Raw genomic sequence first — 24,640 nt, 5'->3', positions numbered from 1 at the left:
ACATTAAATTATGAGTAAATCTTTTGTGAGATGGTATCACGAATCTTTATCTGTGAGACGGGTCAACCCTACCGATATTCAAAATAAAAAGTAATACTCTTAGCATAAAAAATAATACTTTCTCATGGATGACCCAAATAAGATATCCGTCTCACAAAATACGACACGTGATATCGTCTCACATAAATTTTTGGCTAAAATTATTATTACATGGCTGCGACACCTACCGTTTATTAAATACTAATTTTATTATCTTTGAAGAATTCCTTGTTTTGACCAAAGATGGGCGACTGGCAGACATGTACAAGGAATTGTTCCATCTTTGCTAAATTCAAACATTTTCAAGTGTAAAAAGTTAAAATTAAAAAAACATTTAGCAGATAAACGTTCTTAATCTTTTTTATGAATTTTATACATAATAATTGTACATATATTAAAAATTCATTTTAAATAAATAAACAAATATATATATATATATGTATATATATATATATATATATATGTATAGATAGATAGATAGGCAATTAATATGGGATATTAATGTGAAATATATAAAATAATATGAACCGTCTGTTTCCTTTTAGTTTATTTATATTTGTCATCATTAAATATGTCTTCGTGTCAGATCAAAATATCTTCCATTTATTTATTTCCGAAAGAATTAAATGTGTAATTTTTAAAAATAATTATAATAATTCATATTAATACGTGTGTTCGTATTTCAAAAAACTAAAAGATATTCATTCATACGTATACATATGTGCATATATATACATATACATGTGAGTAATATGTGTGTCCGTATTTTAAAAAAATACAAAAATCATTTTATATATTAATTCTATGAAATAGATATTCGATTAGATAAATAATAATTATTATTTTTTGATTTTTAATTATATATATAAATCACATCGGACTTGAATAATCATATGTTCTCCAAAATATATTTCTTAGTATTTAAGATTCGGTTTCTTCCACAATAATTACCCATTAATGTGGTCGATCTCAGGACCACATATTTATTGAAGCAATTGAAGATCACGAAGGAGATCATATTTAAATTCCACTTAATGAACTTTTTTGTTTTCCAAATAAATTTTTTGATCTGATTAAATCTCGACGGGAAGAGGCTTCTTTCTTTATAAATAATACCTACTTTGATCTTTCTTTGATCATACCAACTTTGATCTTACTTTTATAAATAAGAACACAATTAAGGCCGTTTAAAACGTGTATTTTTTTGTCTTTCTTTGATCATTCATCTTTGTTTTTTACTATTGTAATCACTATTATGAATGAATCGATGGAGTTTTATGGATACCCACCTCATTCTCGGCCCCCGTCTTCATTAGCATCAGCTGCAGAATCTTGTTTACTTGGTTCTTTGGTGAATAAGATCAAAGAATTCGTTCGATTTGCTGTTTCTGCCGTCGTTGGGAATGTTTTCTCTGCAATTTTAACCTTTTTCTTCGCCTTAGGTTAGTGGTCCAGACCTCTCTATGCTTCATTGAGTTATATTGATGATAATTGGTTCTTGGAGAAGTAGCATGTCAAGACCGAAAATTTTCGGCTCGATTCTTTGAATTTTTATTGTTTTTCTGTGTTTTCTGAGGTGGGTTTGGTGATTCTGGTCTGGGTTTTCCTTGAATCTTGATTATTTTTTCTAACGTTTATATATGTGTAAATGTGTTTGGATTCATGTATTATGTTTAAGGTTTAGAAAGTTCTCCCAAGTGGGTCTTCTTAATCCATTAGGGGGAAGCAGGAAAAACAATGTAAAGTATAGAGTTCAAGAAAATCGGTGAAAGAAATTATAAATTTTCCTGTGTCATGTAAGGAATGCAAAAGAATACCTTTTGTGAATTTTGTCCCAAGATTTAAATGTAGATTTGTGTTTTTGTGGTTTTAAGAATTTTCACGAATTGTGCGACAACAGCTGATGAGAGGTCTTTGTTTTGGTATGTCTGCTTAAGATTATGGTACTGAAGGAGCTACTTCTTGATCTGCAGTGGGTACGTTATTAGGAGCCATGACTGGAGCACTTATCGGCCAAGAGACGGAGAGTGGATTTGTGAGAGGGGCTTCGGTTGGTGCCATATCAGGGGCTGTGTTCTCTATCGAGGTCTTTGAATCGTCCCTGCTTCTATGGCAGTCCGAAGAATCTGGGATTCAATGTGTCCTATATCTGGTATCATTTCTTGAATGGATTGTTAAATCTTTACAAGCAACACACACCTTGAAAGCTCAAAGTAAATGGCATTCTTGAAAATTTCAATAAGCTTTCCTCAGGATTTCTTGAATGTAATTTGCATTGTACAGATTGACGTGATAGCAAGCCTTCTGAGTGGTAGACTTGTGCGGGAGCAAATTGGTCCAGCTATGCTTAGTGCCGTGCAAAGTCAGGTATTATGCTGCACGTTAGCGACCTAGATCGATCACAACTTTCGTATTTGAATTAAAAAAAAAAAACCATACTTATGCATCCAATCAATATGAGCTATACCACTTGGCAATTTGATATGCCATGGTCAGTTTGGAACTAAATCAAGTTCTTTTGTACTAATCAGTTTCTTTTGTTTATCAGATGCTAGCCATTGAAACAACATTTGAAGAAGCCCCAAACATTTTTGACATGGGCGGGACGAATGGTTTGTTGGAAGAGACCGTCAAAAAGATTCCAAAGATACGAATTACTGGAGATGACATTGCTGATACTTCTGGGGAGGGAGTCTCTTGTTCGGTCTGCCTTCAGGTATCCATAATTCTGTCCCCAGTAATCTTCATTCTTTTGCTCTATGTTAAAATATTTCAAATCTTGTTCGAAATGATGATATAAAATAAGGAAAGTCTAACTAGCAGAAGATGTAATACAAAATATGTTTATAGACAATTATCTCTTCAGTGAAATCCCATATCCAAATATTGCATATATTGATAAATTCAACTGATTTGGAGCTATTCTTTTGAATATATATAGGATTTTCAAATAGGGGAGATCGTGCGATGTTTGCCCCATTGTCAACACTTGTTTCATCTACCTTGCATCGATACCTGGCTGGTAAGACATGGTTCTTGCCCAATGTGCAGAAGAGACCTGTGATGCCTATTTACTCTCTGTAAATGGTACGAAACACTTGTATTTTTGTTGTAGAATTTCTCTGTACGGCTTTATGTATGTTGTTTCGAGCAAATACTGGATCTGATGATCACCATTTTTTAAATAAAGTTTTTGAGTAATAACAGTTTTCCCATATCCTACTGACGGCATGTGCGTTGTTGTTGGTCGAACGTGGTGCTTGTAATTCATCTTTCGTTTGAGTATTCTTTATTTACCCGTATCTTGTTCTTGACATCATGTTCGAATCATGAATCGGGTGAGGAAAACGAAACTTGATCGACTGAAGTTTCGAGTTCGTTGATGGATAGGACGGAATTTTGTTACGCAGTATTTGTTTTGCGTTTCTTTTTCTCGACATCTTGGAAGGAGCAAGTTTGAGAGAGAGCTTCTAGACTTGAACGTTTCAAGATATGATTCAAGTGAAACCTTTTTTTTTTTTTTTTGCTTTCTTGCCTTTAAGCCGAAGCTCAAACTATGTCAGAAGAAGTGTCTTAATATATAAATTTTAATATACACCTACTTAATAACAATTTTTCCTTGAAAATAAATTTTAATACATATCTATACTGCCTTACACATATAAAAGAGTATCATTTTAGACGTACAAAATTGCTATTTTTATTACTCTCCTACTCCATAACAATCTTCTCTAATTCCTTTTGTTCTCAAACAGTCTCGAGTGAATATTACAACGAAAATCACGCAAGTAGTATCTACAAATCAGGAACTCATGTCTAACCAGACAGAAACTGAATACAAAAATAAGTCCGGGAATATGTTCTTATTTAAGATGATGATGAAGAAATATCATTAATTATTAATGGAAATTAAAGTTGTGATGATGAATCTGAAGGAAATGGGCATCGTGAACCAAAGGATTATCTGTTCTTCCCGGCGGGGATCCTGACCATTCGTGTTTGCTGCATCCACTTGCTTCTCTGACGTCCATTTTCTGCATTTATACACAATACATGTACATCAACATAAATGTATCATTAATTTTTTTTTTTCAAAAAAAAAAAATGATATCTGTGACGTCGATAATTAGATCTTTAATGGGTATCTTTTACATATTTATTGGTTATAAAAACATTCTTCATAAAATACAATTAATTAGTTCAATTTAATCATCCTTTGGTAAATAAACAATGGAGTTGACACACTGTCATTGCAGCATAGAACGAACATGCATGCATTACTTGAATGCACGAGTCATCGTGTAAAACGTAGGTTTACTGTGTGTTTTGTATTTAAAAATACTCATCTTTTATGTATTGAAATATATAAGAGAGAGCTATTTTTTTATATAAATAAAATACACGGTGAGACCTTTTCTTAAAATAATTATAAAAAATAATATTGCATAGAAATTAGAATACACATGCATGTGCATACATATGTACTGTATGTCTTATCAAGCTAATAGAAAACCTCGTCAGCAATCATGGTGAGAATTCCACTGCCATCACAATTCAGTGGTCTGCACATCAAAGTAACAACAAAATCAAATTTTGCAGTGCGATTAAACGATGTTCATATTAAAGCATAAATATGGATAATATATATATATGTATAATACAGAGCTCCATATACATGTAACATGTAAAATATGCAAGTAAAAAAAAAATATTAAGGAGAGTGACAGCCTCCATTTCTATAAGTTTGCAACAGATTCAATTGATTCCATTGCTTTACTTTTCATATAGATGCTCCAACTTACACATGCTCCCTGCATAGGAGGGGATAGTTCAGGAATTGGGTGGGTAGGGAGGATCGGAGGCGACGCGGCTTAGGGCAAACCGGGGCATCATTTTCTCTAGAACCGGCACCACCTCTTGTATCTGCATTTGTATCAACTAGATTATTTTTTACAGAAAAATGATACATTGATTTGAAAAGATTAATAAGCAGTATGCACTTGTCCCTGTTATTATATTTTTTTTTGTTATTCTTTTTGTTTGTGTATTAATATCACATTGAACTGGTAATTAGGAAAAATGACAAAATAAATGGATTACAAATGTTGGAGTTGCGAGTGTAAAAAGCATTTGTATGGCTGAGAATGGTCGTAGGATATGTGTCTTGACTAGCGTTAGTTGCCCTATATTTCATGTGCGCTCCATTATCACTTGGTCCAAGAGATTTGGGCATGTGATCATATATAGATTTCAAGAATGGATATTTTCTGAAGCTCTTCTATTTATAAGGCACTAAAAAACATTGTTCTTAAAAAGCACAATCAATGAAATAAAACACCAAAGTCCAATTTCATGAAAATAAAATTGTTCCCATCTTCAACATATCAAAGCTAACTATTTTAACTAATATCAAAATTATGAAATCAATCTTATTTACCTCGAAATGATTCATTTGGCTCTTGGGTATTAGTATAATCTATACGATGGTCAGATTTATAATTTCATATGCAGGTTCTCAAAAACCCACGTCTCAATCAAAAGAGGAAATAAAGGCTTCATGCTAGCAAGTACTAGCATTTCAGTAACACCAGGAATCAAATATCTGATCAGCACAAAAGTTACAATGCAGACAAAGTTGGTACGAATGAGGGGTCAATAAAAATGTGGTTTTATTAGAATTTCTACATCCCTAAATTTATAGAGACCGATCCGTCGAGAAGCCTGGACTGGATATTAAATGACAATGACCGTATGTATCAAAAGAGCTTGAATCAGATCAAATGTAATAACACTGTATAATGATGATATGACTAGATTTCGAGTAGTGCTGCTTTGTAGTTCATCAGATTTAGTAGTGTGATTAAGGAACGTCACCGAGACAGATGGTGGCACGCTGTTATTGTTTACATCTTCAGGTTGAAAAGCATTTGAGTTTTTCGCATCATAACCTGCATGAAGGGCTGAAGGCCAGAATTTAAGTTAAGAAACAAGCAGATAGACATTGGATTGACTATTTTAAGCAAAACTCACAATCAAATTGCTCCCAACCAAGGACAAGTTTTTCTCGGTCAAAAACAATGCAGTATCCAGTCATGAAGTTTTCTGCAGATTGTTAGCAAGTAATCAGCTGTCTTGAACAAATATCAGGGGGAAAGATAAAAGGCATCCCCCACTAACAATTTGTTTTGAGCTCACGAGGAGAGCAGTGAACTTCACAAGAATTAGAAGACGTTGATATACAGTTCAGCAATTTCAGAAACAAAAAAGGTTAGTAAATGCAATTTATATTAGTCTTGAGGTGATATTTAATATCAAGAAAAGTATAATTGCCATCTCCTTGAACCACTTTCAAAAATTGAATGATCTGATTCAGCGTTTACATACACATATATCACGAATGTATTGAATACAACCTTGTCATTTTTCACCTGAGTTAATAAATTAAATCTCTTTATTTGTCACCTTTCAATCAAGAATATTTCAATATATGAATGAAATTTCCGAAACATGAGCATAATTTACCACTGTGATCTAGTGATATACAGAGAAAGTAAAGGGAAGGCAAAGGATAAACAAGAATAACTTCAACTAGGAAACTTACGCCCAATTATATTAAGTTCTTGACTCTTGACAATAGCCAAGCAGTATACAAGTTCATTCTGCAATCAGAAATAATGTAAAAAACAACGACAAAAATAAGACATGGGACGTCATGAGTAAAACAAGCAACTTGCAATAAGGCCTTACAGGACTTGAGATGACAACTATTGGATCATGAACAATCATCTGTCCTCCCCCATCCATTACAAGGCTCATAATGGGAATCAAACTTGTATTTGTGTTGGGGCTACAAATCATCAAGCAGAAATCAATTAAAAATATGTCAAAAGAAACTTGGGAAACATGCAGCAATTAACTCTGACCTCATTATATAACAGTATTCAAAAGGGAGTCTTGGATCAGGTTGAAGCTGCTTATCTCTTATATATGAGTTGAACTACAGAAAGTCAAAGTTCATTAGTTCAAGCCTAAATTAGTTAGTAACTTAAAAATTCCATGTAAGTGCTTACGCTGTCTGAAAGCATTGTATATAAAGGATCAACCAGATATGTAAAGGATGTGCCGGAATCGAAAAGTGCCATGAAATTTGAATCAAGGTCATTAGTTCCCACACGAACTTGAGTCACAATAACATTGTAGATAGGGCTGAAACACAGATAAATTAATGATACAATTATGGCTATTGAAGAACATTGGTTGTCGATAAAAACAATATCAAGTGAAAGAAGATTCACTCACTGGAATGTGTTCATACTGAATGGGGTCTCTTCTTGGTTGAGGCTACCCTTATCACCAAAGTTAATCCTCCCTGTCCCATCGTACCCGAAACACAAGGAGAAAGAATCTGATACATAACCTTCTCTTGACAAGATACTAGGAACTGATATTTTCTCCAAACCTAGACCAAATAGACCATTTGGAGCAGCAATATCCAAAAAGGAGCCAGTTTGGACCTGCCCGCAGCTGACCATTAAAGTTAGAAACTTATGAGGACTCGTAGCTATGCAAATTACTAGAATTATCTAAAAAATTTCAAGAATATAAAAACACAGCAACAGTAGTTGAATCAATGCCACTGGGGTCAAAATTTAGCCTTGTTTTGGGTATTAGGCCAAAATACTTCAATATATATCGATTCCCTAGATATCCGTTTAGCACACCCGTCATATATGTGCGTTGACAAAATCTCCAATATTATCAAGTGTTCAAAAGTGTATATATTCTTCCAATCTCACAAATTAGAATTTCATATGCAACATGACATACGCATTAAGGTCAACGACTCGCAAGACTAGTGCAGGTGTACACCTGTACTGGTGATAGGTCATGATCCGATGGCATTTTTTAAATTCGGAGGGTACGAGTAGAGTCAAGAGCCGCATAGTTTCTTACTTGCAAGACGTTTGACCATGAATTCTTACTCCAATGGAAGTTCTCAAAACAGTAGGACAATAGCATATTTAGCAGGCATCAACTTACCCAAATGTTACATACGCCTTTACGAAGTCTACATCATTTTCTAATGTCCTCAGGTGTAGGACATCTTCAACCAGAATTCCAGAAGTCGAAGTTTCGGATGACACATATGACACGTGGTATTGGCAATTGTTAGAGGTACCACTGCAGCTGTCATGATTGGAACATAGGTCATTGCTACAAGTTACATTTTGGCTTGTAGTCGACCCATCTGGATCGTATATGCTTAGCTCAAAATCCTACAACGGCGAGGCAAATAAGTTAAGATTTACCACTAGATCCCATGAACTTGTGTGACATCTTCAAGAATACCTGAGTTTAGACAGAGTACAATCGATACAAATAACATTACATATAATCAACAAACCTCCACTGACTAAAGTTCTGCTGAAACAACCATCTTCCATGCACGCACAAAAGCAAAAGGCATAAAGGTGACATTCAAAAAAAGATAATCAACTGAATCGGGAAAGGGAACATACAGAACTATAAGGTGAATCATCTGTAGATGCACATTTCATACAGTTGCAGGGAACCCAGAATAAATCACTCCCTGTATCAAGGGCCACAAGAAATCTCATACCAGGCGTCCCAACCGTCACTGTTGTATAATGCAAACTGCAGCAATCTCCACAGACAAATCAAAAAAATTATAATCACCCAATTCACTCTAAAATAATCTTGTAAGAAGTAGGACCAGGACTCAACTAACACTGAAAATAGAATAACGCATCTAACACAAAACAAGCTCATGTCATCAAATTTTGGCAAGAAAAGAAATGTACAGTCTACTAAATGAATGATAACCCTCATAAAGCTACATGCTACGAAGTATACAACAGATACTTACAATCCTAAAGAGCTGATTCGCAAAGTAGAGTTGCCATCAGAGAAAGTGAGAGCGCCATCTGAATTAGACAATCTCCTCCCATGCAACACGCGATCATGACTTACTAAAAGCGCATAGTATTCCACACTACCCTTTCCCGGCCACTTATGCGCCTGATAACCGGAACCTGTCCGTCGAGACCAATCCTTGACATGATCGGAAAATCGGTGGTGCATTTCCAGTGTGAAAATCCGAGCGGCGGAGAACTGAAACAGCCATAAAAGCAAAATTGATGGCGATAATGTGGATCGCGGATACATCTAAGTGAAGAAGATTAGGTTCCGTTTGTAGAGAGTGAAGAGCCCAGTGGCGGTTGGAAGCGAGTTGGAAGTTGAAAAAAATTGACTATATTTTCCCACAATCATAACAAGGATTTAATATGGATTAATTATTCGATCGTAAATGATTTCATATGGTATTTTCTTAACCCGATCACTTCGTAAATTGGCGAAGATATCACAAAAACTATTATGAATTTTATGATATTGATCTACAACCTAATCCGATTAATGAAAAAATATTATTTTTCAGGTCAAAAATATTAATATTTTTGTAAATATGAGTAAGATGAATGATCTTTTCACAAAAACTTACTATTAATATATTTATACACACACCATATAATAATCGAGTAGATTTTTTAGTCTATTTGTTGTATGACTAATTACGAATTTAGAATAATCATATTTAATGCTTTTAAAAAATTACATGGATTAATTAAAACTTTGAATTCATTTTCTATGTATGTTCTTTTTAAATTTATGTTTTCTGAAAATATAATTTGATGCTCCTATAAGTGAACATATAGTCGTCCAAGTGTTTGTTGTCCGAGCCCCATTGGCCCTACCCGAGCCGATCAGAGGCATGTCTCTTATAAATACAAGTTATGTTTTATATATCGATTCATTCACATATCACTATTACGGATCACTTCTTTCTTGCACTTTTAAATTTTGTCTAAACAATAACTTAAACATTGGATGAACACACTGGGAAACATCTCCGACGTTCACTAACTTTCGTTCATCTGTGTCGATTGATTCCCTGTACAACCCACACCATGAAAAGAAGATGATTTAGCTCACCTGATCAAATTACATGTAATTTTTATTTAAATCATAAATTTATTCGTACAATAAAAACAGTCTCCATCATTTTTTTTAAAAAAATACATTTTTTTTAATATCAAAATCACAATTTTTACGATCTAACCACCACTTTTAACTAAAATTTTCATAATTTCCAAAAACATTTTTCATTGAATAATATAATTATTGAAAATATAATATTCGAAGTTTAAAATAATTGTAGTCTCGTTTGACAGTTTATACAGCAGCCAAAATGAAAAAAGTATAAATTTTATTTTCTCAAAATATTTCGCGAAAAATCCCCCAAAAAAAAAATTTTCGAAGCTAAAAATCAATTATGGGAGCACATTAGAACGGTTGATGTGAAAAAGACCATAACTTCGATTGGCTTTTCGGAGTCACTGTAAACATTTCTGGAAATATACGCCAATTATAACTTCGAAACCTCTGAAGTCAGAGATGATGATTGCAGACGGAGTTGGAGATGAAGAAAAATGGCTAAATGCTGGGATCGCCGGCATTCAGCAGAATGCTTTCTACATGCATCGCGCTCTTGTACGTATAACAATCGCGTGTAGGAAGATATTTGTCTCCTATATGTATCGGTTTGCGCTTGTGTCGATGTTTTTTGCGGTTTTAATAAACCCTAATCCTATTATTTCATTTGGGTTCTTTGAATTGTAGGATTCAAACAATTTGAAGGATGCTCTCAAGTATTCAGCCCAGATGCTGTCCGAGCTTCGTACTTCAAGGCTTTCCCCTCACAAGTACTATGAGCTTTGTATGTGAACGGAGCATTAACTTTCTATAGTCGTTTGACTTTGCTTTGGATTTTTTTTTTTTTTTGTGTTTTTTTTTGGGCGATCTTAAAGATTTTGTTATATATCATGATTAGATATGAGGGCATTTGATGAATTGAGGAAATTAGAGGTCTTCTTCACGGAGGAGACTAGTCGCGGCTGCTCCATGGTTGAGCTGTATGAGCTCGTCCAGCACGCTGGCAACATTTTGCCTAGACTGTATGGATTTTTCCAGTGTTATACATCTTCTGGAATCTTGTATTCTGTTCAGAATTTGCTTCTGGATGCGATGAGATTGCTTATTAATTAGAAGCTAAAACATGTTCATTGAGGAAGAGGAACAGATTGCATTTATTTTGCAAGCGATGCTTCATTACTTTTGTTTCCATTTGTTAGTCTGTGTTTGTTCCTCATCTCTGAAGTTCCCAGCAAGAGGTAATATCAATTGTTTTGCTGCTGAAGATTTTTTCCTATCTTGTGCATGCGTTATGTAATTTATGTTTATAATTGCCAACCAGTTAATTGGCATATATTTTTGACAACACATTTGCAAATTTGCTCACCCCTGGCATGAGAATCCTGAAGTTTTGGTGTATGTTTCTTATCTTTGAAAGTAGTTAGGCTGTTTCCTCTACTTGAACTATTGATCACCTGGTCACAATGAAGAAGCATTTATGTTTCTCCGAGATTTGCCCTCTATGAAAAATATGTTGAGGTGATGCAATCGGTCCTTGTACTTATGGCCATTTTCTGTTTACTAGGTACTTGCTCTGTACTGTGGGTTCTGTTTACATAAAATCCAAAGAAGCTCCTGCTTAAAATCCAAAGAAGCTCCTGCTAAGGATATTCTCAAAGATCTTGTAGAAATGTGCCGCGGCATCCAGAACCCTGTCCGTGGGCTCTTTCTTAGGAGTTATCTCTCTCAAGTCAGTAAAGACAAATTACCTGATATTGGTTCTGAATATGAAGGGTAATAGTACGATGTTATTACTACGCTCTTGCTTCTTCATGAACGTTGTTCGAGTATTAATAGTATAAGAGTTATAAAGAAATGCTACACCATGGACATCTAGATTTTATCGGTAGATTTCTCATCAACTGCTGTTGATGGTATTCTATCCCCACGTTGGGGTGTTTTTTTCCTGTTAGACTAGATGACTGCCAAACTAAGTTACTGTACAAGATACAAAAGTGTTTCGGACATTCAAAGTGCAAAAGTTGATATCATTCTATTTCCACTTAAAATTCTGTTAATTATGATTTGCTTTCATCTAGGTTAATATATTGCTTGATATGTGTATTTTTGCTGCAATTTTAGGCGTTAACATTTCCGCCAGTCAAGCTATGTAAGAAATGAGGGGAAAGCTCGGTACCTTTATTGTAACTTCTTGTCAGTTGGCTTATATGTACAAAATATTATTTATACTACATATACTTCCGAAACATGTGTTAGAACCGTGGTTTATGAGTATGCATGCATGTATGTAGATGCTATCTTTCTCCCACATTTTATATTCACACCCCTACATAAGGATATGTGTTTGTATTTTTTCCAATATACATATCACATGATGTGATCATTCTTATGAATTCCAAAGTTGTCTATTATCTTCTACAGAGATTCTGATACAGTTATTCATGCTGTTGAATTTGTTCTCCAAAATTTCACGGAAATGAACAAACTTTGGGTCCGAATGCAATATCAGGTAAAAAAAAAAAAGAAATAACAAACTGTAGTAGCTGTGCAGTTTATTTGACATACATGTTGCACGCCATGAAGATAAAAACTGAATGCATGCTTTATGTTCGTTCATGTGCAATTTTTTTAATGAATTTGCTATAATTTTCTAATTTGTCTTGCCATTGCCCCTTTCAATTTCCAGGGACCAACTCGGGAAAGGAAGAAGCGGGAAAAAGAAAGGAGTGAGCTTCGCGATCTTGTAAAAACTAGCTGTCATTTGTTATGTTTCTTGAATCGTTGTTTGGGTTTAACTTGTAGAATCTTGAATCTGTTTCTCTCATTTTGATTAGGTTGGGAAAAACCTTCATGTTCTCGGGCAGATTGAGGGTGTTGACCTTCAAATGTATAAAGAAACTGTGCTTCCCAGAGTTTTGGAACAAGTAATCCACGGACTTGGATTAAAACATTTGTTTCCATTTCTCTGAAAGTAATATAATGGATACACCTCTGTTGTGCATTCAGGTTGTCAACTGCAAAGATGAGCTTGCCCAATACTACTTGATGGATTGCATAATTCAAGTCTTTCCCGACGAATACCATTTGCAGACCCTTGAAACCCTACTGAATGCTTGCCCTCAGCTTCAGGTTGATGCATTCTTCTGCACTATCAAATGAACGCTATAATTCTTCAAGTTATGAATCCATGAACTGAGTCTTCTATTTCTATTTTTTCATGTCACAAGTCATGCTGAGTTTACGCTCCTTCTTGATTGCCTTTTCTCAGTCCTCTGTTGATGTAAAAACAGTTCTCGCTCGGCTAATGGAAAGACTTTCAAATTATGTTGCTTCTGGTGTTGAAGTAAGTAACCGAGAGAGCTTCATTTAATTCAGTGCGAGGTATGGTCCTAAGAAATTCTTGCTGCAGGTCTTGCCGGAACTTTTTCAAGTAGAAGCTTTTGCCAAGTTGAACAATTCTATAGACAAGGTATCCCTGCGTGGTTTCCTTTCAGAAGATTTAGATCTATTGGAATATGTTTTGAATATTATAAAAATTCTTACTTTGGTTGTGTTTGTGAGCATACTAGGACTGATCATGACTTAGAAAAGTTAATTCACAAGATCGGTCAAAATATGTCGTACAAATATTATTATAGGTAATTGGATATACTGAGGTTTACCTCTGTCAGAAAACACATTGGTGAGATTAGCCCTTGAAATGATTACAGTGATAGATGCAGCCAATAATTTTCATTTGTCTCGATCCATTATTTTCTGCTTGCATGTGTTTTTGAGTCATGTAAGCATTTGTGCTCATGTGGGCCAGCTGAAACCACACTTTTTTGCTTTAACTTCTGCTTGGTTCAGCTTGATGCAATATAATGATCAAAAATCATCACGATGAGTACTTCTAATCATGATACATGTCTTAGTTCATTATTGTTTTTTCACAGTTCTTTGATGTTGCTTTTGAACAAGCATTCCACTATTAATTGCTTCACTAGGACAAAATTTATGGCTGATTGTTTCCCTACACACTCAAAGTTTAAAGTTGGCTCTTGAATGCAGGTGATAGCAGCACAAGATAATATGCCTATTGTTGGAGTAGTAACTTTGTATGCCTCTCTGTTGACGTTTACTCTACAAGTACATCCTGATCGGCTTGATTACGTTGACCAAGTTCTTGTAAGTTAATTTTAATCTCACATCAGCTATCTTCTACAATTATTGTTACTGAGTTATTTCTATTTCTTTCTTGCCACTTGCCTTACCCATTTTATTTTTCCTATTGATGCCCCTTTTTATTGGCCTCATCATTTTATTATTTAATTTAATTTTATTAAATGATACTAGATAGCCTTAGCACAAGCATTGCTTTTTCTAATTACCTACAGTGGATTTACAAGGAGTCATGTGCATCACGACATCTCTATTATTTTTTTATCATGCAAATTGCCTGTTCTCGGACGCTTGCACAGCCAAAAAAACATACGGTAGGAAACTGATTCTATCATATACGTAGAAAAGTAAAAGACATAAAAGAGTGAGAAACAAAGGAAACAGCTCTATGAGAATAGTGAATTTAGACCTGATATTCTGCTACCAAGTGCTATGAGAAGTCAGTGAATTATTGGTGAATAATGGGACAGTTTTCTCCACTGAGTCAATGGGAGAAGATATGCTTTTTTTATTGCCCTATTGAGCGCTTCTTCTCTGTAAAAAGTAGTTATGCTTTTCATTTTTGCCCTATAGAATCCTTCATGAGTTTTCAGATGTTTTAAACGTGAGACTTATGCAGGAATTAGACATTTTATTTGTTTGTATTTTAAGATTACGGACTGGTCCTTGCCATCTTCTTGCAGGGAGCATGTATACAGAAACTTTCAGGAAAAGATTGGTTTGATGACAGCAAAGCGACAAAACTGATCATTGCTCTTCTAAGTGCTCCACTTGAGAAATATAAAGATATTGATACTGTGTTGAAGCTGTCAAATTATCCTCTTGTCATAGAATTTTTAAATGGTCACACAAATAAAGAGATGGCCAATGTAATTGTCCAAAACATAACGAAAAACAGGACCTGCATTTCAACTGCTGAGAAGGTATGTATTTCCCTGATTAACTTTAAGTTAACTGATGTTTGACTCCCTTTTGACTTGGAGTTATTGTTCTTATAGGTAGATGCATTGTTTGAATTGATAAAGGGGCTCATTAGAGACTTGAATGATCTTCATGATGAGGTGACATGGAGTTCTCTTATCATATCATGTGGCTTTTAATTGAATTTATTTTAGGTTTATTTTTTTCGCTAATTTTACCCTTGCTTGCACCGTTGGTAACTCGAACCTGGGGACTAAGACCTAGGAAACCAATTACCCCTCCACTGGGTGCATTATCTATTTAGGTTGTTGAAACACAGTTTACTCTTGGATGTCAAAATCCTCTTTATGTTCTGAAATTTTTTGTTTACCATGTTATCTTCAGCTCGATGAGGACTTCAAAGAGGAGCAGAGTTTTGTTGCACGTCTTATCCAAATGATGCACAGTGATGATCCAGAGGAGATGTTCAAGGTGATCTTAACTTTTATGCTTCAAATTGATATATGCTCCGATTTTATGTTTTCAGTGGCAGTAAAACTTCTACTTTTTCTATCCTCGGACCTTGTGCACCACCCAAGTTAAGGCGAGCCAAAATACTAACATCCAAGTGACTCCCTGGTGGTTATGATGAGTGAAAAAAAATTACCTCTGCTACACTTGTACACCTGAAAGTTCGCTACAGTAAATGTAATCGATATGATAAGGAAATAAGAATAAATATACATTTTTATTTGATGTGTGGACTATCTAAGCATTTTAATAAAAACTTATATACCAAAGCACATAATAAATTATCTGCGTTATAAACTTTTTATGGTAATTTTTTTTAATTCATTTTCGTTGTCGATCATTTCACACCAGTATCACCTTAAATATGCTCCGTACCTATTTTGGGACGACTTAGTTACAGTGTTGAACAGGTTATGTTCTCTGGATATAATGGCATTTCTCACCTGATGATTAAAATACTCCTCTTTGTTGTATTACAAGAACACTTCTTTTAGATTAGTTGATATGATGTAATTCGATAAGCTATGCTATATTTTCAATTGTGTTGGATGCTCCACATCTTTTTAATGCAATTTGATTGATGCACCTCTTCTTTAAATGTGAAGTTGTTTCTTTTAACAACTTTTAATGTTTCATATTGTCATTAACTTCATCAATCATCCTACCTAAAGTGACCTATTCTACGATATTTGCCTATTTGCATTTGAGTTGCAGTTCAAATATTTTATGGTTCGGAAAATGGTTTTGTGATATAGTTGAGAAAATTGTTTTATCTACTGTGTCTGCTTCATTTTGGTTATATTCAAATTTTTATTGTCCCCAGATCATCTGTACCGTGAAGAAGCATATTTTGACAGGAGGAGCAAAGAGACTGCCATTTAGTGTCCCTCCACTTATATTTATTACCTTAAAGGTATACATCAAAATTTCATGTATTTAATCAGTTCATACTTTACTCATGATCCTTTTTAACACGAATATGATAAGCAATTTGGAGGCTGTTATGGATTATATGGCCTAGGATTGGTGTGTGCAATGGTATAAGTACACAGATTATGACTGCATCTGTTTGACGTTCGTTACACGTTAACTCAATGGAATGTGCTGGAGTTTGAAAACTCATAATGTTGATTCTCTTCTTCAGCATGGAAAATACAGTATCCTTGAAATTGTGCGTACAAATCAGTGCATTTTCAACCTCGTGAGAGGTTACAAATTACAATGTGGCGTATAACAATACCTCACAAAGCTAAACTAAATTTATCTACTCCTGCATAAACAATCAGATTAAGTTTTATGAACAAGAATGTAATTTAACCTATCAAAAGGCTCTACAAAATGCAAACTCTAAACCTAGGAGTAATGATTATTATTTGATAAAAGATAATCTACGTCATGGATACTCAAACCTTAGTTATCTGATGTCTGCCTGAGTTACATTTAGTTTACCCGCAGTTGATAAGGCAACTGGAAAATCATGATGACAGTGTATCCAAGGAAGATGACTCGGCTATGGCAAAAAAAAATTATTTCAGATAGTGGCACAGGTATGTTGGTTGAATAAGGCTGTAGATTAAACTGCTGTTGGTTTGTTTAGCTATCAGCAAAATCTTTGTGCACTGTTTTTATATTAGACTCGTACTTACTTCGTTTTATAGTTGGCGATAACTAAACCTTCTGAGATTATTACTCCAAAAATCTTTTCACCCCATGTATTTATTTTTTGTTCTTCAGCTACACTAGTCTGAAGTGATCTTCTCTGTATGCAAAGTGAAAATTTCCCTTCAGTTTTGCAGTTTCTATCCACTTGAAGCATTTCCCTGTTCTCGGTAATGACAAACTCTTATTATTTTGTTATAGACGATTGAAGCTTTGTCCAGTGTTCCAGTTCCTGAACTGGCTCTAGGGCTGTTTCTGCAGTGTGCTGAGGTAGTTTTTGACTGTTATCGCCTGGAGTCCTGGATGGAGTTAGTTTAATTTATCTAACCTATGCATGCTACTTCTTTGCTGATTCTCAGGCTGCAAATGACTGTGATTTAGAACCTGTTGCATATGAATTTTTCACCCAAGGTTATATTTTGTATGAAGAAGAAATCACGGTGAACTTCCTGTATTCCTGTCTTGTTCCTTTCATTAGCTAGTAAATTCGTTTTTTAGCAAATTTCCCGGTTAAGCATCCATGCTATGCCTATTTTGTTCCATTTGCCTGATTTATTTCCTCGACAGGATTCGAAAGCTCAAGTAACCACCATACACCTAATTATAGGCACACTTCAAAGAATGCATGTCTTTGGCGTTGAGAACAGGGATGCGTTAACACACAAGGCCACAGGGGTAAATTATTCTAAGCCTATGTTGTCATATTATTAAGCAGATAAACACAGGATAAGGTTTTGTTGTGTATTTTTTTACACTACGGTATATATGTACACATACACATATATACATAGAGAGAGAGAAGAAGAAACACTCGTGAACTTATCTTTTTTCCCTTTATGCTCATTCACTCTAGTATTCTGCTAAGCTGTTGAAGAAGCCTGATCAATGCAGAGCTGTCTATGCATGTTCCCACCTTTTTTGGCTTGATGAAAATGACAGTATCCGGGACGGAGAGAGGTGGGTTAGCACAATCTTGTCATCTATAGCAAGGGCACAATCTTCTAAGTTTTGTTCGTCATTTTCTGAAAATGTTGTTTAACCCCCCAAATTTACGTATGATTTTTCTAATTATATTTTCCCCGAGCAGAAATAAAAATCTGTCTCATCACCGCGTGTTCCATGGCTTGAGAGTGGCTTCTCAATTTCGTGTAGGGCCTTACTTTGCTTGAAACGTGCTCAGAGAATTGCCAATGCTGCACAACAAATGTCCAGTGCAACTAGAGGGAGCAGCGGATCAATTTTACTCTATATAGAAATATTAAACAAGTAACAAATATTACTCATGCTATCCTTCTTTACACGCTGTTGGCCTTTATTTTTTTCAGAAACATTGATTGTTTTTTATTTCCTTTTCAGGTATCTCTACTTCTACGAGAAGGGGGTCTCACAGATCACCGCTGATTTAATTCAGGGCTTGATTGACCTAATCACAAGTACAACAGGTGTTGAAAACACAGCACCTGATCCAGCAGCAGATAATTTTTTTGCCAGTACTGTAAAGTATATTCAATTTCAGAAGAACAAAGGCGGTGCAGTGGCAGAGAAATACGAGCATATCAAGGTCTAATCATCTCAACAGATTTTTACCGATGGAGAATTGGAAGACTCTTGCCTGTTGATTTCAGCTTGGACCCGTTTCACTCCAAGAGTATGCTGTTTGATTCTGTTTTGGGACTTGCCCCGTTGTTCTGACATCTGCTCGATTTTTACAGTGATTGCTATCAAATTTGTGGATAGGTGCATAACTCTATTCAGAATGATTAAAAGAATTACATGATGTGTCTGTATTTTTCGACAGAAAGTATTGTTTCTTAGATGTAAGTATTGAAGGACAGATGTTGTAGAACGGCTTAAACTCGTTGTTGATATTTGAGGGCTTCTTGTATTTTATTTGATTTATGTTTCAGTCGTTTTCTCTGCATATATCATCCCCTTCTAGAACTATGAAAAAGATATTTTCTTTGGCAAGAGTTTTTATTTCATTTAGATTGTAAAATATATTAAAGTTATTGGAAGGACACTGGTTATGGATTGATTGTTAACCTCATGCTACTCGTACATTATATCTGTTTCGCTTAAATTCAAGAACAGCAATGGTTCATTTGATCGCTTGCTTTTTTTAAACTTTCTACACATTTGAGCTTTTAAATAACAATTGCATTAAATAAAATCATGTGTTATTCGGAGCAGATGACTTTTAAGTTTCAATGGAAGTAAATTCAGGGTTAGCCCATCGCGTATTTGTGAGTCCAAGTGCGGGCCATGGAGTCGTACTTTGCTTTGTCACTTTTGTACATGTTAGCAATTTCTGGTACCAGTGGATCGTCTGGATTTGGATCGGTAAGCAAAGAGCATATTGAAAGCAAAACCTAAACACATAATCACAAAATTATAAAAAAAAATCACAAGTTTAATTTTCCCATTTTCAGTATCAAATGTCTTCTTTATCGAGTTTACCACCTTGGATATGGTCAGAGCTGGACTCCATTGATCCTTGAGTATGTCCAAGCAGATATTCCCATTGTTGTTAATATTTGGGTGGAACACTTTTGTCCTAAAAGCAACCTTCAATTTGATAAAATTAACATTAATAATAACATATTGTTGGTTTCTTGAAAAAATCACAGTACTGTAAAAAAAAAAAAATTCTACCATAACAATTTAGAAAAAAAATTGAGTAGTTAAATTACCTTTGGAGGTTTAAAAGGGTAATCAGGGGGAAAATGAATAGTGACTTGGAAAACTCCACCTGCATAGGGGCTCTCATTTGGTCCTATTATTGTCGCTTGCCAATGGAACATGTCTTGAGCAACTGGACCTGATCATATCATTATATTTCATTTAATATACATATTCATATATAGGGTTTTTTGTTTACCAAAAACAAATTCCATAATTTTATTTTAACGACCTACAATATTAATTTTATAATATCTCAAACCTGCACTGCACGAAGTCGGAGGGTCTCTTTGCAATTCTCTAAGTTCCTTGAGAATTCTTTTTGAAGCCATTGCTATAGCGAAGAGAAAATCTCACAATTGAGGAAAAACTCGACTTTGGATATCAAACTTAGCAAATACAACAAGCTTATATAAAAGGGTTGAGAGAGTGGAGAAAATGGTTTGTTGATGGTATAAATTCCATAGGATAAAGTAACTTACTTTTCTCCTCTTGGAAATGAGGTTCCAATTGACTTCGAGAAAATCTTCCCATTTGACAAATGTGATATTCTTTAGGCACTAAAATAAATAAATAAAAATGCTTTACTATGCTGCAATATCTTAAAAGAAGAGGACAAAATACATTTAAATCCAAATTCCTCTATCACTACTAAGTACCACTTGCGAAGTTGCGAAGCAGAATTTCAAGGAAACAAAACACACTTGGAAATGCCCAAATCCAGCGGTCCAAATTCATATCGTTTACAAGTACACATCTGTAAAGGAGAGAAATGTCCACTTTTAAAGGTTATGCTTCAAGAACTATTCACAATACACATTCTATTCAACAAGAAGTGGATCACCATTAACCAAGGAATCTTATTCTTTAGCTTCTTTAAATAAATTGACCAAAACTTTATTCCATTATTGTCAAAGTGAAGAAAAATGGCGGCCAATAAAAGGTATAAACTTATAAAGAGTACCGTTGCTTAATATTTAGGCAATATAAGTTCTAAAAATATCAACAATTCGGAAATGTCAAAACCAAGGAGTCCTACAAGTGACAACAAACATGACAATTCAGCAATACATCCAAAAAATAGATGAAATGATATAGATAGATCTGGAAGACAAGAGGCAAAACTTCTCTTTTTTCTAAAAAAAAAAATTACATGCATTTTAGAAACTTTTCATTCGAGAGGAATAGATAACTACCCCTACCCACTCTTGCTTAGTCAATCAAAGGTAAACGTCTCACATGTTTACCATAAATCCACAAGAAACATTGCAAGGTTTATGTCTCCAAATTAAAAATCATAAACCATGTATGCCAAAGCATGAAAAAGGGATTTACATTGAAAATAGAATTTAGCAAGTCCTGTTAATGTTAAACAGAACCACAATTGTTGGTCATACGAAAAAGCTAATTGAAGTAAATTGGAACAACGAAGTGGTCTAAAGGGTGACTTAGCAGTCAAAGGTCAAATTCACTACACATATCCAAGCCAAAGCTATCACAAGAGATCACGAACACAGAGTCCAAGCTACCATTACAGTCACAGAGCCGGCCAGTTCATCGGGGTTGAGGTAGAAGCAAAAGAAAGGGAAATCAGGAGAGAATGGCATTTGACGAGCAGTTATCCTACCCCTAATGCTGATCACAATATAGAACATGCCTTCTGGGCCCTACTCTTCTTTTTCTTTTGCTTGGGTGGCTGGAGCACGACTTTAATGGCAGAATCAAAAACTCCCTTGACATTCTGTAGCCAACATAAATAAAATGAAGGAAATATGAGCTGAGTATCTTGAAATGAGGTTTCTACTAGACAAGAGTTAGGAATAAAGGTCAATGTACAAACCTGTTGCGTTTTCGAACTACATTCAATGTAAGCAGGAGCTCCAATCATCTTGCTTAGCTCCTCACCCTTCAAGTTTGAAAGAGAGTAACATAAAATTCAGAGTAGGAGCAAAAATAAGAAAGTGTTGTCTTTTGTGTGGCGTACAAATCAGAAGACAACAAAAGGAAAGTGATATTTGGTCAGGCATTATAGGCTCACTTGTGCCGTAGTAATCGGTACAGCACCTGGATGGTCAACGAAGAACTGCTTGTCATCCCGAAGATCTAAATCCCCCCAAAAAATTAAGAATCAATAAATAAAATCTGTTTCATAAATTAAGCACAAATTTTTAATTGATCATTGACAACATATTTAATTTTTCGAACATGTAAAATTTTCAATTTAGGTCAAGTGTTAACCTTTGAACTGTGGGACGTATAAACATAAAAAAGAGATACCATGCAAGAATTAAGAACAAGAAAAAGTCAGACCCTAATGCTTCTCACATTTCATCAACAAGCTAATGACTGTCCACAAAAGCTTCCTCCATGAAGCTTTACAGACTTGTATAGACAACAGAACCATAAAGGAAGCAAAAGGTAATATAGCAATTGTATTGCAGGAAGATGGTAGAATTCATACCAAGCACAAAAAACATTGACATCAGAGGTGAACTACTTCCATCTGAGCTGCTTTATTCTATAGCCATCATATACATATAAAGATATTTTATAAATAAACATGAAACGGGGAAACAAGGTAACATCAAATTAAAAACACCGGCGGTGTTAAATCTTAGTGTCGTTTAGACTGAACAGACAATTCCTACATCTGTAAATTGTGTTAAAATTAGTAAAATGTCACAAACAACAATAGTGACAGCAATAAAATGACAACAGTAGACTAAATTATACTTTCAGCAATATTTTTCAATGGATACAAACATATAGCAAATAAAGCTACCTTAATCCACAGGCAATACATTACTCGATACAATTTTTGTCCGGATAGCTGAAGCACAGAAGTTAAGCATAAAAAATGATCAACACCTACGGCTTTTAGTTATGACTTACAAGAGTGTGTTTCTCCGTCTGTATCCATGTATAATACCTACCGTTGTTGTTTGTGTTGTTTACAGTGGTGTCAGGGGTATATGAATAAAACATCTCACCGAGTTTCGTTCCAACAAGAACTATAGGGACACCAGGGGCATAATGCTTCAGTTCAGGAATCCACTGGAAAAATAAGCGAATAAAATACCTCGTCAAGAAAAAAAGTCGGCTGCGAGTAGGCAAAGAAGGAAGTAGACAAAATAAGAGAAAGCAAATGAACAGCGATCAACTCATCACCTTCTTGGAGACATTTTCATAGCTGGCCTTGCTAATAAGAGAAAATGCCAAAATGAAAACATCAGCTCCACGATAACTCAAAGGTCTCAACCTATTGTAATCCTCTTGTCCTGCTCAATAAAATGAAAAATGAAAGTTCATAAAAGTACAACAAAAATACACAAAAGTTCACAAATTTCTAAGATTATAAAGACAATTAACAACATCTGAATATGCATAAGAAGCTTTAGTAAATACACATTTCATGAAAGATATGTCTAGGGCTCACCTGCAGTATCCCACAGGCCAAGGTTAACAGTGTTTCCATTGACGACCACATTTGCACTGAAATTATCGAACACGGTTGGCACATAATCCTATTTCATTTCACAATTGGAATAAGGTGATAAATCATATGCCAACTATTTATGGGAAAACAACATAACATCAAATCCAAATCCAATTTGAATAAAATATTCAAGGTATGATTGCACAATAATAGGAGAATCCACGTATCATTGAAGACATCTATTGCAGTTTCAACATGACACACCACTGAAGAATGGAGATACACATTATTCCTCTTGATCTAACAAAGAAATTCCTCAGAAAGATAGAATTGCACCTCGACCACAAAGTAAAAGTAGATAAAGAATGGATCTTCACAAAATCATTTGGCTTCCCATAAATGATATAATCAACTCCAAATTCGAAAATCATTAACACAGGACAAGGAAATGGAGGCCCACTATATTATTTCTCATTTCAAGCAATTTCTCGAGAATTAAATAAATCATAACAAATCGTAAATGCGTAAACAGATTACAGAATGACAATCATCCAAAAAAAAAAGACAAATCCACAGAGTCAATGAATATACAAATGACAGACCGTGGGGAAAGTGTTGCTGGTGTAGGAAATCAAGAGACAGGTCTTGCCAACGGCGCCATCACCTACTGTCACACACTTGATGAATCTCGAAGCGCTCATTCTACGGAAATGAAAACTCCCCCTTTCGACACACGCACTCTAATCTCTTGGTCTCTCCCACCCAGATCTTCTCCAGAAGACCTGACGCAATAGGTAGTTTTGAAAAACACCCAATCACACATTAACGTATGCCAAAAAAGTCGTACATAATCTCAATATTTCCATTGATTCCACCCCATGGATTGAAACAATATGTGGGAAACAATCAATTCCCAACCATAACCCTAATTGGCAAAGAACAAGATCAAGAAGAAGAAGAAAATAGGGAAAAAAGAGAGCATGGGGGGTGGAGATCTAGAGAGAAAAGGAGAAAATGTGCATGAAATGTGAGAAGTGATCACCAAATAACTAGATTTACCCGCCAAATACTGCCATTGAATCGTTCTCCTCGTTCTTCTAGGGAGACAGTACACTTCTCAAATGGGCCGTATAATGGGCCCAATGCTACATGTTATGGGCTTTTTATCTGCTAAATAAATTAAATTAAATACATAAATTATGTACTTTTAAATAATAATACTGT

General features: G+C 34.9%; 4 protein-coding genes and 1 pseudogene across 6 annotated transcripts; 2 read left to right on the top strand and 3 right to left on the bottom strand.

Moving 5' to 3' along the window:
• Positions 1-1,104: 1,104 nt before the first annotated feature.
• Positions 1,105-3,341, top strand: LOC140975606 (NEP1-interacting protein-like 1). The gene is made up of 5 exons (XM_073439414.1): positions 1,105-1,481; positions 2,013-2,191; positions 2,323-2,406; positions 2,588-2,755; positions 2,981-3,341. Exons 1-5 carry the CDS (start codon positions 1,295-1,297, stop codon positions 3,101-3,103), a joined length of 741 nt encoding a protein of 246 aa, XP_073295515.1. The 5' UTR covers positions 1,105-1,294; the 3' UTR covers positions 3,104-3,341.
• Positions 3,342-4,552: 1,211 nt separating this feature from the next.
• On the bottom strand, positions 4,553-9,240 carry LOC140975584 (aspartyl protease family protein 1). Of its 2 annotated transcripts, XM_073439372.1 has the most exons (12): positions 8,927-9,240; positions 8,559-8,694; positions 8,080-8,315; positions 7,339-7,563; positions 7,110-7,245; positions 6,963-7,036; positions 6,787-6,886; positions 6,641-6,698; positions 6,070-6,141; positions 5,914-5,999; positions 4,842-4,962; positions 4,553-4,601 (listed from the first exon to the last, which is right to left on the bottom strand). In XM_073439372.1, the coding sequence occupies exons 1-11, from the start codon at positions 9,223-9,225 to the stop codon at positions 4,870-4,872; spliced, it is 1,515 nt and encodes a 504-aa protein (XP_073295473.1). In that variant the 5' UTR covers positions 9,226-9,240; the 3' UTR covers positions 4,553-4,601; positions 4,842-4,869. The 2 variants fall into 2 exon arrangements, 1 of the variants encoding a protein (XP_073295473.1); XR_012175002.1 differs by lacking the exon at positions 4,553-4,601 and having other exon boundaries at positions 5,477-5,999.
• Positions 9,241-10,335: 1,095 nt separating this feature from the next.
• LOC140975577 (vacuolar protein sorting-associated protein 35A-like) lies at positions 10,336-19,156 on the top strand (annotated as a pseudogene).
• Positions 19,157-19,398: 242 nt separating this feature from the next.
• LOC140975601 (ubiquitin-conjugating enzyme E2 10-like) lies at positions 19,399-20,425 on the bottom strand. The gene is made up of 4 exons (XM_073439400.1): positions 20,243-20,425; positions 19,992-20,119; positions 19,762-19,866; positions 19,399-19,670 (listed from the first exon to the last, which is right to left on the bottom strand). Exons 1-4 carry the CDS (start codon positions 20,310-20,312, stop codon positions 19,527-19,529), a joined length of 447 nt encoding a protein of 148 aa, XP_073295501.1. The 5' UTR covers positions 20,313-20,425; the 3' UTR covers positions 19,399-19,526.
• A 777-nt stretch (positions 20,426-21,202) lies between these two features.
• Positions 21,203-24,499, bottom strand: LOC140975593 (rac-like GTP-binding protein ARAC1). Of its 2 annotated transcripts, none has more exons than XR_012175006.1 (7): positions 24,019-24,499; positions 23,417-23,504; positions 23,149-23,258; positions 22,873-23,034; positions 22,019-22,083; positions 21,821-21,886; positions 21,203-21,721 (listed from the first exon to the last, which is right to left on the bottom strand). XR_012175006.1 is itself a non-coding variant. In XM_073439383.1 (7 exons), the coding sequence occupies exons 1-7, from the start codon at positions 24,115-24,117 to the stop codon at positions 21,620-21,622; spliced, it is 594 nt and encodes a 197-aa protein (XP_073295484.1). In that variant the 5' UTR covers positions 24,118-24,495; the 3' UTR covers positions 21,203-21,619. The 2 variants fall into 2 exon arrangements, 1 of the variants encoding a protein (XP_073295484.1); XM_073439383.1 differs by having other exon boundaries at positions 22,971-23,034; positions 24,019-24,495.
• Positions 24,500-24,640: the final 141 nt, after the last annotated feature.

Source organism: Primulina huaijiensis, chromosome 1, assembly GCF_012295235.1.
Source record: "Primulina huaijiensis isolate GDHJ02 chromosome 1, ASM1229523v2, whole genome shotgun sequence".
Taxonomy (NCBI): Eukaryota; Viridiplantae; Streptophyta; class Magnoliopsida; order Lamiales; family Gesneriaceae; genus Primulina; species Primulina huaijiensis.
This window is presented reverse-complemented; position numbering and strand designations above follow the sequence as displayed.

Excerpts from the sequence above, each read along its gene's own strand:
- LOC140975606 (XM_073439414.1), top strand. The coding sequence starts at position 1,295 with ATGAATGAATCGATGGAGTTTTATGGATACCCACCTCATTCTCGGCCC. Across the intron at positions 1,482-2,012 it reads AACCTTTTTCTTCGCCTTAG|TGGGTACGTTATTAGGAGCC; the intron begins GTTAGTGGTCCA and ends CTTGATCTGCAG. Across the intron at positions 2,407-2,587 it reads TTAGTGCCGTGCAAAGTCAG|ATGCTAGCCATTGAAACAAC; the intron begins GTATTATGCTGC and ends TTTGTTTATCAG.
- LOC140975584 (XM_073439372.1), bottom strand. The coding sequence starts at position 9,225 with ATGTATCCGCGATCCACATTATCGCCATCAATTTTGCTTTTATGGCTG. Across the intron at positions 8,695-8,926 it reads CGAATCAGCTCTTTAGGATT|TTTGCATTATACAACAGTGA; the intron begins GTAAGTATCTGT and ends AGATTGCTGCAG. Across the intron at positions 8,316-8,558 it reads ATGATTCACCTTATAGTTCT|GATTTTGAGCTAAGCATATA; the intron begins GTATGTTCCCTT and ends TCGCCGTTGTAG.
- LOC140975601 (XM_073439400.1), bottom strand. The coding sequence starts at position 20,312 with ATGGCTTCAAAAAGAATTCTCAAGGAACTTAGAGAATTGCAAAGAGAC. Across the intron at positions 20,120-20,242 it reads TCCGACTTCGTGCAGTGCAG|GTCCAGTTGCTCAAGACATG; the intron begins GTTTGAGATATT and ends TGATATGATCAG. Across the intron at positions 19,671-19,761 it reads CAGCTCTGACCATATCCAAG|GTTTTGCTTTCAATATGCTC; the intron begins GTGGTAAACTCG and ends TTATGTGTTTAG.
- LOC140975593 (XM_073439383.1), bottom strand. The coding sequence starts at position 24,117 with ATGAGCGCTTCGAGATTCATCAAGTGTGTGACAGTAGGTGATGGCGCC. Across the intron at positions 23,035-23,148 it reads ATGAAAATGTCTCCAAGAAG|TGGATTCCTGAACTGAAGCA; the intron begins GTGATGAGTTGA and ends TTATTTTTCCAG. Across the intron at positions 21,722-21,820 it reads GTAGTTCGAAAACGCAACAG|AATGTCAAGGGAGTTTTTGA; the intron begins GTTTGTACATTG and ends TGTTGGCTACAG.